The following is a 16395-nucleotide window of genomic DNA, read 5'->3' on the forward strand; positions in this document are numbered from 1 at the left end:
TTTAAAGTACTAGATCAGATTTTGTAAATTTTAGAACCTATGTTGACTTTTAAAATTATGAGCTATCAGATGCAAATTTGTAGTAAACTGTCAAAATTTCAATCTAGCACTTAGACCAAATGCTGGAAAATATATTCATGAATATTAAATTAATTAAAATTAAAGTCAAAGCTTAAGGCATTCATAAAATTCATGAGACTAACTAAGAATGTCCAGATAAATTTGGTAAGATTAACATGAAAAGGAACCTTAGAACTCAAAAGAATGAAACAAGAGAGAAGAGAAAGTACAGATTAATCATATCAGAGAAATCAATTACAGAGAAAGGCACAGAAATAAAGGAAAATGAGAAAGTGAGATAAGTCGTTTAATACTGAGAATTGAACTTTAAATTTTGTTTAATTTTGAATTTAATTTAAAATTTTTTTACATTTAAAGTTAGGAGATATTCTGGTGATTTTATGTTAGTCTAATCTGTAAACAGTCTGAATCATAACAAAGTAAACACTAATTTGAAGAAAGAATTCATGGTTAGAATGTAAGGTGTATTTGAAAATGAGAAACAAGCTTAAAAGAAACTTTCATAGACCAAAATTAAATCATGAATCTGCAATTTTGTTTTAGGCTTTTGTTGGTGTGATGTTGGTAGGTCCAACAGGTGGAGGAAAGACAACAGTCAGACAAATTTTAAAAAGAGCGTTAGCGCTATTATCAATTACAAATTTAGAAACAACTGGAGACATCAATTCTAGTTCACAGGTAAATGTTCTAAATGGCACTAAATGACATGACTCTGTTGTTCAAATCTTAATTTATTTCTAAGTAAAATTTTGGATCAATTTACCCCAAAGTATGTACTTTTTCAAATATGTTGTTGGGAATTTTATAGATAGAAATTATTATAGTAATGAGATTTTTCTACTTAAATATTAGACTGGTAATAATTAATATGAAATAAAATTGAGAATTTTTTCACTGTTTTGGTTACTTATTTCTTTTCATTTAATAAGCTTAATGGAATTTTAAGTTCAAATTTTATTGTTTAGGTAATCCATATCTTTAGATTACTATAATTCTTTTCTAATATCTATGTAATTCATTTTATTACTTTAATACTTTGCAATTTTCTGCTCTCATTGAACTCAGTCTAGTCTTTTATATTTTATACAATTATTTTTGTTTGTTTGTTTGTTTGTTTTTGTTTTGGGGTCACACCCGGCAGTGCTCAGGGGTTATTCCTGGCTCCAGGCTCAGAAATTGCTCCTGGCAGGCACGGGGGACCATATGGGGTGCCGGGATTCAAACCGATGACCTCCTGCATGAAAGGCAAACGCCTTACCTCCATGCTATCTCTCCGGCCTATAAAATTATTTTAAGCAGCTATGTTTAATATTATAAATTATTAGCATAAAGAGTCATCTTGATAGATTTACTAATGTTGTCCTTAAGTTACTAGAAGAGATACTTTCTATGATATAATTTTATTCAATACAAATAGACACTAATAAATAGTATATATTCCAATAGTTTATTCAAAGATCTATTGTCGGTAATATAGTCCAAACATTCTGATAAGTGAGGTTCTTAATTTTGTGCATTTTCCTTTCAGTTAATGTGTATTATTCAACTTCAAAATATCAAAAATTTTGACATTGGGAAGTATAGGTTATACACTTTTATTTTTAAAATACATTATTTGTCTATTTTAGGCTTCATATTCCATATAGGCTTGATGATTGGATTTTTCATTTCTAAAAATAGTTTAACTGAAATATTAATAAAAATTACATTCAATCTATAAGTCAGTTTAAGGACTAACTGTATTAACAATATGAAGTTTTTCTAGTACATGAACATATGATCTCTTCAATTTTAGAAATTATTTTTTGTAGTCTCAAAACATAGGTTTTTCTCCTAACATGGTTAAAATTATTCCTAAGCAGTTTATTCTTTGGATGCTAATATAATTGAAATTTCTCCTTGATGGATTGTTCACTAACAATCCTAGCCTACTGATTCAATACTTATTATAAGCCCAGGGTCTCTGTGGTGCTTCTCAAACTTGGTATTGCTAGAAGCCATAGGGCAGAGGGCACTGTTGGACATCCAAGTTAGAGACCACTACATGCACTATAGCTAACTCCCCAATTCCTATAAACAAGTTGCTGTTTTTGTACTAACCTTATATTATAAAGGAGTGCTTATTCATTTCTTAGCTCTATAAGTGGCAAATTCCTTGGGGTTTCTACATACAGAATCACGTCATATTGAAATAGATAGTTTTACCTATTCCTTTCCAATTCGTATGATTTTTCTTTTGAATCCTGCAGTGCATATTTGATAGCAAAAACTGAACTCCTTGTTTTTCTCCTGATTTGGGGTGTAAAGGAAGGTTTTTCATCTTCTACCACTATAAATTTTGGGGGTATTCATAACTTGCACTTTGTAAGAAATTTTATTTCATTCCCAGTTTACTGATTGCTATTATCATGAAAACAGGTGAAATTTTGGAGGACCTGAGTTTGATCCCAATAACTGCATGTCCTCCAGCACTGCCTGGAGCAGCCCGGTGTCCTGTAGTGCCTCTGAATGTAGCCCCCACAATTAACAGGCAAAAAAAGAATCTTACTAAGATGAAAGTATCAGGTTTCTTGGGATTTTCCTGTGCATCATGACTGGGCCTACTCTGGGTGGCTTTCAGAGTTGCCTTACTGTACAGTTGCTTTTTCCTAATTTTCCAATGACTCCTATCCTAACTTCTTTTTGATCTATGCTTTCATCTCTAAATTTTTGTCCTCAGTTTATCAGAGACTATAGTTTTTCTTCAACTTTCACAGTAAGTCCCTAACATGTTTTCTTCCTGAGATTTGTGTTGGTGAACCAGAACTCCCTTCCCCAATCAGACTTAGACTGTTCAGTTATAGATTCATCACTTATATCTATTTAAAATCATAGGGGATGGAGCAGTGGCACAAGTGGTAAGGTGTCTGCCTTGCCACACTTGCCTAGGACGGACTGCGGTTCAAAACCCCAGCATCCCATAATATCCCCCAATCCAGGAGCAATTTCTGAACTCATAGCCAGGAGTAACATCTGAGTGTCACCAGGTGTGGCCCAAAATCCAAAAATAAATAAGTAAATAAAATAAAATCATGATCTCACACAAACATTACAGCCCAACACATATTGTGCTTTGAGGGAGGGACAATGAATTTTTCTCATTATCCCTAAAAACTAGCATTTTTAGTAGTTAAAATATTGATAAAGACTGATTTATGTGTAGGTACCACTCCCAATGATGCTCAGGAAGCTTGAGGTCACTCCTGGTGTTTGTCCATATGATTATATAGTGTTTTACCTATCTGTGAATGGAAGTGCCAGGACTATACCCAACAGTGCTTGGGGAATCATGTAATCAGGCAACAAGCTTAGAGTCTCATACATGCAAGCAATGTGCTTTGTCTCTTGAACCATATCCTTGGTTACTAAAAAGAATAATTTTAATATTATGACTAATTTTATCTAGTAGGTAAATTTTTGCTGTTTCTTAAAATGACTGCCTTTATAGATGATCATTCTTTGGAATGAGTAAAAATATGTCTCCTAAAATCATTTTATAATAAGAATACAAAAGTGGTAATACTTGTCCTATTAGCAACCTAACTGGAGCTTTCTCAGATTACAGGGAAAAAAGCAAAAGTAGATACTTGTATTTTCAATCCAAAGTGCATCACTGTGGATCAACTCTATGGGCACCTGGATACGAATACTATGGAATGGAAAGATGGATTATTATCAGCAGCAGTTCGAAATTATGTATCCTTAAGCTCTACAAAGAATTTACCAAAGCAAGATGTCAAAAAGGAACAAAAATATAAAACCTCAGATGTACCTGATGTAAGTTTAGTGTAGAATGTGCTCATTCTACATTATTCTGTGTGTTTCTATTATTGGAGAATCATTAGATACTTCCTAGTATAAAAGTAAATTTGGGTACTGAGTCTTGAGTTTTGGGGGGTAATTATCTGGGATTGAGGTCAATACTCAAGGGCTCTTCCTGGGTCTGTGCTCAGGAGTGATTAATCTCTGCAGTGTCTGGGTATTACATGTTGTGCAGGGATGGAACTGCAGTTAGCGCTTATGCAAGGCAAATGCCTATTTCTTCTATTATCTCTTTGAACCCCTAAATAAACTCATTAATACTAAGGTTTTCTTAAAAAGAGAAAAGGTTGGTAAAAAGAGAATTTTCTCGTTTTTCTTATTTTCTAGGATTGCTTTGGCTATTTTGGGTGCATTGGGGGTGTAGTGGATGTATTATTCTATATAAATTATAGGAGTGTTTGATCCGTGTCTTTCAAAACTGTCATAGATATTTTTATAGGGACTGCATTGATTTTTTTATAGTGCTTTGGCCATTTTGACAATGTCGATTCTTCCCATCCATGAACAGAAAATGGGTTACCATTTTATTTCTTTTAGCAGTACTTGATAGTATTCTCTACAAATCTTTCACCTCTTTTGTTAGGTTAATTTTCAGATACTTGATTTTCTGGAGGCACGATTGTGAATGAGACTGTGCTTATAAGATTCTCTTTCATTTTATTATTTGCATATAAAAAGCCATTTGCTTTTATAATACTCTATTTTACTGTGTAAATCTACTGTTTCTAGATGCTTCGCTGTAAAGTCTTTAGGGTTTTCTAAGTATAGTAGCATGTTATCTGCAAGTAGTGAGTTTCTTTTCCTATCTGAATGCCCTTAATATACCATTTTTATTAATTGCTATAATGAGGACTTCCAGTACTATATTGAATTTTAGTGCTAAAAGAGGCCCCTTTTCTTGTGCTGATTTTAGAGGACAGAAAGGCTTTCTTTCACCTTTTCACCACAGTGCAATGTTTGCTGCGGATTTGTGGTAAATGGTTTTGACTATGTGGATAAAAGTTCCTTCAATTCTGATTTTATTGAGCTTTTTTTTTAATCATGAATGGGCATTAGATTTTGTCAAATGTTTTCTCTGCACCTACAAATATGATTATATGATTGTTTTCTCATATTGATGTGGTATATAATATTTATTGCCTTGTATATATTAAAATGTCCTTGCTGGACATTTGTCTTACATGTGCCCAACCCAGGAAGGAGGTCTGTTTAATGACTAGGGGTTTGGTGTTGGAATTATGTGCATGAGAATTCACCATGACAGTATTGTAAGTCATAGTAGCTCAATAAGATAAAAGACATGCAGGTAGATTGCCTAGTGATTCTGGTCCCACCATAGACCTTCTCAATTGGAAAATTTTAACAGAAAAGTAAATATTTGACAATAAAATCTTCAAATAATAAGTAGAAAAAAATTTAAATTGAATTATTGTTTGTAATAAGTAGAAATTATTAGTAAATTCCAAAAGATAATATTTGGAATCAAGCATATTAACAATTTTTTCCCAAATAATAGTATGACATAATTACAAAACTCACATATGTCTGAAAACAATTTTAGAAAAGCACATTTAAATTTTTTTTTTTTTTTGGTTTTGGTTTTGGGGCACACCCGTTTGATGCTCAGGGGTTACTCCTGGCTATGCACTCAGAAATCACCCCTGGCTTGGGGGGACCATATGGGATACCGGGGGATCGAACCACGGTCTGTCCTACGCTAGCGCTTGCAAGGCAGACACCTTACCTCTAGCGCCACCTTCCCGGCCCCAAGCATTCAAGCACAGATCATTTTGTTGTTGTTGTTGTTGTTGTTTCGGACCACACCCGTTTGATGCTTAGGGGTTACTCCTGGCTAAGCACTCAGAAATTGCCCCTGGCTTGGGGGGACGGTATAGGATGCCAGGGGATCAAACTGCGGTCCTTCCTTGGCTAGCGCTTGCAAGGCAGACACCTTACCTCTAGCGCTACCTCGCCGGCCCCTAAATTTTTAACTATACACTTCCTATGCTTTAGGAATATACTCTTAATCATTTATTTAAATAAATATTTAAACTAATTGTAAATATTTAAAATAAATATTTGTTATCTGTACTAATTTTTCACAATTTATGAAAGTAACTATCAATACATTCTGTATACTGATATTTTCATTCAAATATTTTAAGATGTTGCTTAATAACAAATACGTAGCAATTCTTATAAATTGTGGTTTCTACAAAGTATTATGTATAAATTAGTTTAATTTATACTGTATAAGATTATTATTATATTATTATATTATAAGATTATTAATGTATAAGATTAGTTTAATCTTCCTTAGATTAAATACTATTTTAACATTTGAAAATTCATTTCTTTTCCACTAACATAAAATGATCATAAATATAAAAAAGTATATAAGTCTTCCTACATTCTGTTTTGTATGCTTTGGGACTACAGTCAATGGTGCCCAAGGTCTACTTCCAACTAGTTGCTCAGGAGATCATCTGGTGCTTTGATTAAACCTGGGTCTTCCACATGCAATCCATGTACTTTGCCCTTTGAGCCAGCTTTCCAGTCTTGTGCATTCTTTATTGTGCCTCTTCCTTTTAATAGCAGAATGCTTTTCATTATAACAGCTTTAAAATGGTCTTTAATATCCAGAAGTGCTAGTACAGATTTGTAAACATTATCTTTTAGATTTACTAAGTATTTTGATTTTATCTCTTATACAAAAAGTGTTATATTATAATTATAGCTATTGGTTTTCATAATTGTAATTGTGTAACTTGTGCCAACATTTTTTCTATTGCTAATCCTTTCTATTAATATTTATTAATTAAGACATGTTGAGCTTATTGTTGTCATTTATATTTATTGATTTATTATTTATTATTATTAATTAGCAATAGAAAAGAATTTGGAAGATACCTTCACAACTCTATTTGTGTCTAAGATTCACCTCACCTTTCATAAAGTTCAGTTTCTTCAAATCTTCATTCTCCTGTTCATTTCTCTCATTTTGTTTTTTACAAACTCATTTGATTCAGTTATTCTTATTCTTCATATGAGTGTAAAGTCTTTGACATATGTCTTTCACTTTGATACTTATTTCTCTTACCATTATCATCTCATGCCATCTATTTTTTCTGCATTTTAAAGGGTATAGTTTTTAATAACAAAGTAGTATTCCACTGAGAATATATATACTGCATCTTCTTTTCTCTACTGCCAGTGAGCATTTTGATCGATTCCATGATGCATAATTACTGTAAATAATATACTATGAACACTTAGGTGCAGAAATTAATATATTTTGTCAAATTATCCTTTTAGTTTAGGAGTTTAGGAGCAGTCTAATAAAATCTTACATTTTTTCCATTTTTACTTTTAAGGAATATCTGTAGCATTTTCCATAGAGAATCCTCTAAATTAATTTCTCACTAGCAGTGAAAAAAAATCCTTATTATCCATCTCTTTGCCACAACTTTTTTTCATTCTGATATATGAGTATATACTAAATATATTTTGATATATTTTCTAATTGAATGAGATAATACCTCTTTTTTGGTATTATCCTTTTTTGGTATTATCCTTTTTTGGTAAATCCTTATTATCCATCTCTTTGCCACAACTTTTTTTCATTCTGATATATGAGTATATACTAAATATATTTTGATATATTTTTTAATTGAATGAGATAATACCTCTTTTTTGGTTTAATTTTCTTTTTCATGATAATAAGTAATATTCATCATTCTATATCATGTAGCAGTATGTTTTGTTAGAAAGGTCTATTCAAATATGTTGACTTTTCTTATATACGTTCTTATATACTTGTCCACATTGATTTCAATACAATACTGGATTTGTTGTTTGTAATATAATTTAAAGTCAGGAATCATAATTTCTCTGGTTTATTTTTACTTGAAGTTTTTAACTATTCAGATCTTTTGTTGTTCCACACAATTTTAGCATTGTTTTTATAGACCTTAAAAAATATTGATATTACAAGATATTTAGAAATTACATTAAATTAGTAGGAGTCTTTAGCTAAGAAGGCCACTATAGTTAAATGATATTTATTCTTCCGATCCTTGAGGCACAGAATGTTTTCTTTCTTGTCTTCTTATGTTTCTCTTCATAAATTTTATAGTTTTACTATAGCAGTATTTTGCCTCTCTAATCTAAGGTATTTTACTTCAAGGTAAATTTGGTTTTACTTCAAGATAATTTAGACTTTTTTCCAGAAGTAATTTGAGATACCATAAATTAATCCCAGATACCCAGCATAAAGGTCATGTGTTCTAACGCTAAATAGGGCTTACTTCTGACTCTGTGCTCAGAGATTAATCCTGATAGAGCTCCAGAGATAGATCCTAGCTTAGCTGCCTATGAGACAAGTGCTTTTACTACTGTACTGTCTTTTTGGCCCCTGGATGTTAAAGTTTGTATTGACATACGTGTATGTTATTTATCTTTTCTTTTGTTGAAGTACTACATTATATTATTATAATATTATATTACATTATGTTTATTATATTATATTATGGCTGGAGAGATAGCACAGCAATAGGGCATTTGCTTTGTACGCAGCTGATGAACTGTGGTTTGAATCCTGGTATCCCATATGGTCCCTCATGACTGCCAGGAACAGTTTCTGAGCTCAGAGCCAGGAGTAACCTCTGAGTGCTACCGGGTGTGACCCAAAAACCAAAGAGGAAAAAAAAAGCATTATATTATATTAATTGATTTGCAAATAAATGTTAAGTCCTCTGATTTCTTGAATGACATAGGAAAAACCCACTTGATCATAATGTGAATCAGTGACCACATTAAGAGATCAATAATTTTCTTGATGTGTTGTTGGAATGGATTTGTCAATATTAGATGGAGGACTTGTGTCTGTAATACAGAGTTCTATAATTTTTCTTTTTATGTATGTTGTCCCTTTCTAACTAAGATTCAGAATGATTTTGAGCTCAACATGTTTGGAGATGTTCATTTTCCACTGTGATTTTTTTGGAAGAGTTTGAGCAACAAGAAGTTTTATAGAATTAACTACTAAAGTCATCCTATCCCGTGCTTTTGTGCATAAAGAGACTTTTGATTACTCTTAGGATTTCTCTGTGATTGTTCTATTAAGAGTTCTGTCTGTTTCAATCTTGGAAGATTGTATACTTCTAAAAAGTATAGCTGTTTCTTCAAGACTGTGTACTTGTTTGTATGTAAGCCATCATTGTTGGGCCTTATGATCCTTTGTAATTTGACAATTTCCTGTTTCTATTTTTTAGGCCCCACCCATCAGTGCTCAGGGGTTACTCCTGGCTCTGCGCTCAGAAATCACCCTGGTAGGCCTGGAGGACCATATGGGATGTCAGGGATTGAACCCCAGTCCATCCCAGGTCAGCCGAGATCAAGGCAAATGCCTTACCACTGTACTATTGCTCCGACCCCTTTTTATTCAATTTTTCTCTCTATGGGTTTTGTTTGGTTGGTTGGTTGGTTAACTGATTATTAGCCATACTTTGCTGTGCTCAGGGCTTACTTTTGAGTTTGTACTCTGAGACCACTCCTAGCAGAGTTTAGGAGACCATAATGTATTCTAGAAATCAAACCTAGGTCAGCTACATGCAAAGCAAGTGCTTTAACTCTGTACTATCTCTCTGGCCCCACCTTCTGTCAACTTGAGCCTAGCAGTAGGGTTATCAGTTTTATTGATCCTTTCAAATTACCAATATTATTTATTGTTTATTGGCTTTATTGGTTTTTTATTTTCAATTAAGCACCATAATTTATAATATAGTAGTCTATAATAAAAGTTTTGCCATACAGTGGTATTTTACATGGTATTTTTTTCATTTTTATTTATTTATTATTTCCTTCCTTCTAACTGACTTGCTCTGTTAGTTTCTTACTTACTAGCTCCTTTAAGTATAACATTGTTTGAGATATATTTTGTTTATTGATGTCAGCCTTTAGTGCAGTAAACTGATTGCTTATATTTTTAGCTATTTAATCTAATGTTTTTAGTCACTTTGAAATGTCTATTGAAGTAAATATAATTTTAAATATAAAGTATTACCAAATAAAGACTTTAAAATAATTACATATTTTAGATTTTTGGACTTGGAGACTCATATACAAAAGACATTGATGATAATATTTTTATACACAAGATAAAGAAAGATGATTTTCTTTCAAAAACTCAAGGTAAGTATTAGTATCAAATTCTATAAAGATTATTAATTAATCTTCAAGACATAGACCAATGTGAGCTTTACTTATAGTTTCAAATGTTTTTATTAATGATTCATTGTATTTCAACTATTTACTTTTTATATATCTATTTAGAATGTGCATAGTATTATTACATTATACTACAGTACTTATTTTAAGGAAATTCTAGCTTACTTTTACTTTATAAATAACTATTAACAACTCATAAGAACAAAGAAAATATTAAAAGTGGAAATAAATATTGTGTGGATAACAGTAGTGGCAACCTCCAACAGTATTACCTTAGTAGTAGGACTTTAGAAAAATCTGTCTATTTCCTGGGGGGGAATCATACAATCCAAGTATTTTAATGTAAAGTGAATTGTGAACTCATTACATGCCAAATACTTTGTAATGTGTGAAAGAAATAGCCTGTATGTACATGGCAAAGACCCTGTTCAAACAAGCTGGCAGCTTACTGCAGAAACCCCAATCATTGCATATTGCTCATTGTTACTACAGGATGATACTCATCATCACTGTATACCAAATGTGTTCCAGACTCTGAAGGTATTCAATTTATTTGATTTCAATCTATTCAATTTTAATTCAATTTATTCCACTCCTTAGAGTGCCTGAATGTTTGCATGACACTTTATGGTATTCTGTTTGGGAGAGTACAATGATTGAGTCTAAGACTCTTCCACAGGGCCAGAGAGATAGGTCAGGAGTTACTGTACTTTCCTAGTATACAGCTGATCCAAGTTCAATCTCTGACACTCTATATTGTACCCCACGCATCACCAGGAGAGATCTCTAAGCATAAGCCAGGATTAACACCGGAGAACCTCTGGATATGGCAAGAGAGAGAGAGAGAGAGAGTGAGAGAGAGAGAGTGAGAGAGAGAGAGAGAGGAGAGAGAGAGAGAGAGAGAGAGAGAGAGAGAGAGATTGGGAAAAGGAGGAGGATACAGAGAAAAACAGATTTTTATATCTTCATAGTGATCTATTTATACCTCCCCTATCCTGAACTATTGATTTTTGATTTTCTTTTATTTATTTATTTATTTATTTTGGTTTTCGGGCCACACCCGTTTGATGCTCAGGGGTTACTCCTGGCTAAGCGCTCAGAAATTGCTCCTGGCTTGGGGGGACCATATGGGACGCAGGGGGATCGAATCGCGGTCCTTCCTTGGCTAAGGCTTGCAAGGCAGACACCTGACCTCTAGCACCACCTCGCCAGCCCCGAACTATTGATTTTCTAATACTATGAAACAAGGTTGTAAGTGTTAAGTGTGAAAAGGTGAATAAGTGGGTTCTCAATGTAAAATGCTCTAAATTGATTTTATTCTTTTCTCAAAGGAACCTGTCTCCCTTTCCTGTTTTCCAGAGTATCATATTCAAAAATTATTCCTACAAGAAAGGAGATAGCTCATAAAGCACATGAAAAAGATTTTATATTATATAAAATATTTATCATAAAAGTTTATTATATAAATTATAAATTCATGGATATTTTATCCAAGAGTTAAGGATACAATTAGATAATCTATGATTATCAAAACAATGCTTAGACCATGCTTAGGTACAGAGTATAAATATTTATTCATCCTTAATAGCTAACAGACAGCACATGTCCAGGTTATTATTGTTCATTATTATTTTTCCAAACAAAATATAAATATTATAATGAAATTAAATAGCTTACCTTCAATTTAATCTCAACTACATTAAAATATTTATTTCTAGACTTGGACTGGCAATGGATAATCTTTGATGGTCCAGTGGACACTTCTTGGATAGAAAATATAAGCTCTATGCTAGATGATACTAAAACATTGTGCCTAGCAAATAGTGAAAGAATCATTTTAACTGAAAAAATTAGAGTGATTTTTGAAGTGGACAATCTCTCTCATGCCAGTCCTTCCATTCTCAGCCAATGTGCTATGGTCTATATGGTAAGTTTCGATCACATCTTTTTTTAACAAAGAAAAGTGCCATTTAAGTTATTAGTCATTATCATTGGTCCAATAGAGTGATCCCAATATTTAAGATCTGTGGGAGCTGAAGAGATAGTACAGTAGGTAAGGCACTTATCATGCATATGACTGACATGGGTTGAATCCCTGGCACCCCTGTGGTCATCTGAGACCCACTAGAAGTAATTACTGAAGTCAAAAATTATGCCTGCGCATCACTGTGTGTGGCTCCCCCAAAAACCCACCCCCCAAAAGTCCAGTGTCTGGTAAATCTTCCTAACTCAGAAATAGTATCAATGTAATAACTACTCTTATAAATACTGTTCATTAAGTGAAATATTAGTATTTTATAAATAGCTCTGAGAAACTATTACTGCTGGTAAAAATTATTTCTTTCATAAAAAGATTGTTTTGAAGATTTTTCATACCCGCCTATGACACTTTTCACAAACTTGTGAAATGTATCAGCAAGTTAGTATTATATAAAAGACAACATAGAAAAATATTTGTGTCATTATACATAAAACTATTATTTATGCTCAGCCCTATGTTTGAATCTACTTATTTCAATGTAATAAAGGTAAATATAGTCCTGGCCTTCCAGATAAGTAATTCAACCTTCCACATACGCATAGCCTCAATGCATTTTCTCACATATAGTCACCCAATTGTTTATGGTCTTATATTATAGTGGTTAAGCACAAGTCAATGTCAGGGCAATTGTTCAAACTGTTTTCAGCACTTTCCCTTAAAAAACAATTACTTTCCATTATATTTTGGTGGGGAGCAGTGGTGAAATGAAGGGATAGTTAAAAAGTAGGTAGATGTGATGCTTTTAATTATTTACATAACATCATCCTGTGCTTTTTATTGTTAGGATCCTGTTGACCTAGGTTGGGAGCCTTATGTTAAGTCGTGGCTTTTGAAAATTTCTAAAATTTTGAGTGAACCAGGAGTGCGTTATGTGGAATTACTGATTAAAATTAGTGCCACAGAGGGGCTACAATTTATAAGACGGCATCAGAAATTTCAGCCATTTCCTGTACCAGAACTAACAATTATTAAAACTCTATGCAGAATTCTTGACGCATTCTTTGAATGCGTTAGTGAAATTGGAGAGTTTAAACCAAGTGAGTTTCCCCAAGCCCCTGGGTCATGTTAATGCTATGATAGTTATGATAGTTATTATGATAGAAATATGTATCGCTTGTTATATTATTTTGTTCAAGAACTTTTTTATTGTATCAAAGTAACATGGTTGCAAAGTTACCCATAGTTGGATTTTAGACATACAACATTCCAGCATCCATCCTACCAACAGAGTCAATAACCTTCCTCCAGTGCTCCAAGGCTCTATCTCCAACCACAGCTGCCTCTTGACATGTGCTTTTTAAAGTTTGATTGTTAACATTTGGGTCTCATGAACCAAGAGAGAAGAAAGAGGCAAGCAGTGGAGAGAGCATTGGGGAGGAAACGGGGGACATCATTGGTGCAAATAGTGAAGGGTTTTTACATTATATTTCTGAAACTCATCATGAACAGCTTTGTAACTGTGGGGAAAAAAAACAACTATTATAAACAACCTTGTAACCATGATTTTTAAATAAAGTGATATTTTTTAAAAATATATATAATTAAATTAGAAATTGGTAAACATATTTACCATAATTAAAATTTTTTAATTAGTCTGATTTTTGCATAACTTTGCTTGTACAATCCTAAAATGCCCAGTACAATTGTCAAAACAATTCTATATCTTAAAATATGTGCTTAATTGAAATATTCTTCCTGAAAAATTTCAACTAACCATAAAGTGACTAAGGACAGGACACCAAAGAGGCCAAGTATAAAATTACTTGGGCCATAGGTATTTTAGGTATTAAAATAAACTAAATTTTAACAGAATGATTTTAATCCTACAGATTATTAAATATTTTTATAATAGAATAAAATCTTAATCTATCAAATAACAAAGATTTTTTGCTCTTCACTGTAACTTTTTACTTAAAATAAAATAACACTTCTGAGAAAGTTTGACAAATATTACAAAGAGCTCCCAGATACTCTCCAGTGAAGTTGGTCAGTTGCTAGCTGACATTTCACCACATGAGCTCTTCCTTTCTCTTTTTAAAAATCACCTTTTGCAGTGCAGAAAATTTAGAACCAGTTAATATATTTTATTTTACTTTTCCTTTCTTTGGTGGGTTTCAACAAAAATTCACAAAAATCTTTGTGAATGGGGAATCCCACTCATCATTAGAGTTGCATGGGAATGGTCATAAATAGCTGTGCAGATGTTCACACAAGTTTATATATCTGTATATTTTATATCTGTATGACATTTACCAAGCTGTTGGAGACAGTGTCCTGTCAGAGATCAATTTTTCTGTCTTCTGTCTTTATGCAGCTTTTTTCATCTAAAAGCTGCCTACGTGCAGTTTCTGCTGTGCGTCCTTGAGCTAACAGGAAAGGTATTTTGCAGCTGAAGGATATTCTCTTTGAAGCCAGAGAGAAAGTAAACACCCCAATACCATCCCCAAATTTAGGTGACTCCCTTTAGCTTCTTTCCGGAGTTAATGGCTATGCTACAAAAACTTGCCCCATCACAAACTGCTGTTAGTTCCGGATAAGTGAGCTGCAGACCCCACTTTAGGGTCATAGGGCAATCCTTTGAAAGCTGCTGACTTGGGAATGATTGTAAAATTGTCACTCCTTCTCCCTCCCCTCTGGAAGACGATTTACTGCCTTTGTCTCATGGCTTTCGCGCCAAAATGTATGATTGACACCGTCTTTTTACCACCCATTTCTCCTCCTCTATATAAGAGATGCTGGACCCCAATAAAGATTACCTTAGACCGGTTATATCGCCTGAGGTCATTATTACTAACCTCTCTCAGATTTGTTACAGGTGTGGTTATTCTTCTGACCCAGCCAAATAAAGGTGCGGACGTCCAAGAGCCTCCCAGCCACTTCCAGCTGGCCGGGCCCCTCCGGGGGGCTTGCAGGACCCCGCACCAAGCTGCTATCCCATTACAGTTTTTAGTGAGCTTTATAACAGCAAGATATATTGATCATTAAACCACCTAAACATTTTAATACTAGTGATGAATATACTAGATGAATTGTTAGGTTTTCCTACTGTTTAGGATGATGATGGAGATGGATGCAAATTCTATTAAAAGTTCCTTTATAATTGTGGTGTCCACATGTTACCCCAGTATCGGAGGATTAGAGACTGAAATTTTTCTTAAATATCAAATGAAGGCCTGAGAGATAGTACAGGTAGTAAGGTACTACCTTATTATTATTCCACACCACTTGACATGATCAACTAAGCCTCACAGAGTGATCTCTGAGAACAGAGCCAGAATATGCCCTGAACATCAGAGGTGTGGCCCTAAAACAAAAATAAATATCACATCATGTCCCTACACAAATATCTCAATGGATTTCTGTGGCAATTTGATGGTGAGCCACAAATATACAACAAAGGCTAAAACAGTTGAGAACAGTAACTAAAAACCATTATGAGGTTTCCTTATCCCATACTTATCTTGTTTAAAAACAATTCTTGAAGTTATGCATCTACATTGAAGTTTGGATTCCACATGATATCTCCATATCTGGACAAGGTATATCACAAAAGGTACCTGAGAATCCATTTTCTAACCAGGAAAATAGTGACAATTGTAGCACAAAAAGTTATTTGAATAAAGATTGTACACACAGTATCCATAATGTTCAGAAACAAACACTGTCAGAAACTATCTAAAGTACAAGTTGATTCAACCTTTCTGCCTATAGCAGAGCTATAGGCAAGAACATACTAGAAGTATTCATATACTCTTCCATATATTTCTTGTTCTGGAAATTTTCCTGAAAAAACAGTCACAAGGATTTATGCACAGAGACCTTTATTTATAGAAGAATTATTTATAATCATAAAGATGGTAATTTTACCAATTGGAGAATTATGCAAAGTATATTGCAACAAAATTATGTTGCAATATATTTTAAGACATAATGATGGGCTTTAAATTGTTTAAATGATTGAGAACCAGGTCTATATGATCTTTTATTTTTTATTTTTTATTAAAATTTAATATTATAGTTCATCCCAGATTATATTAAAATACATCATATGTTCTAAAAGAACAACAAAATCTTATATTGTACAAGAAAGATGCTATAATATTAGTATAACAAAAATGAACATTAAAAAGCTAAAAAAAAAAAAGAGGGGCCAGAGAGATAGCATGGAGGTAAGGCATTTGCCT

At 33.1% G+C, this 16395-nt stretch overlaps 1 protein-coding gene across 1 annotated transcript in view; it reads left to right on the forward strand.

Annotated features, from left to right (window-relative positions):
- DNAH14 (dynein axonemal heavy chain 14) overlaps positions 1-16395 on the forward strand; it is a 367193-nt gene that overhangs the window by 137488 nt on the left and 213310 nt on the right. Inside the window, exons 35-39 of the mRNA XM_049777552.1 lie at positions 625-759; positions 3679-3897; positions 10041-10134; positions 11889-12097; positions 12996-13248. Coding sequence (XP_049633509.1) covers positions 625-759; positions 3679-3897; positions 10041-10134; positions 11889-12097; positions 12996-13248 — 910 coding nt within the window. The remainder of the gene's footprint in view (positions 1-624; positions 760-3678; positions 3898-10040; positions 10135-11888; positions 12098-12995; positions 13249-16395) is intronic.

Source organism: Suncus etruscus, chromosome 7, assembly GCF_024139225.1.
Source record: "Suncus etruscus isolate mSunEtr1 chromosome 7, mSunEtr1.pri.cur, whole genome shotgun sequence".
NCBI classification, from domain to species: Eukaryota; Metazoa; Chordata; class Mammalia; order Eulipotyphla; family Soricidae; genus Suncus; species Suncus etruscus.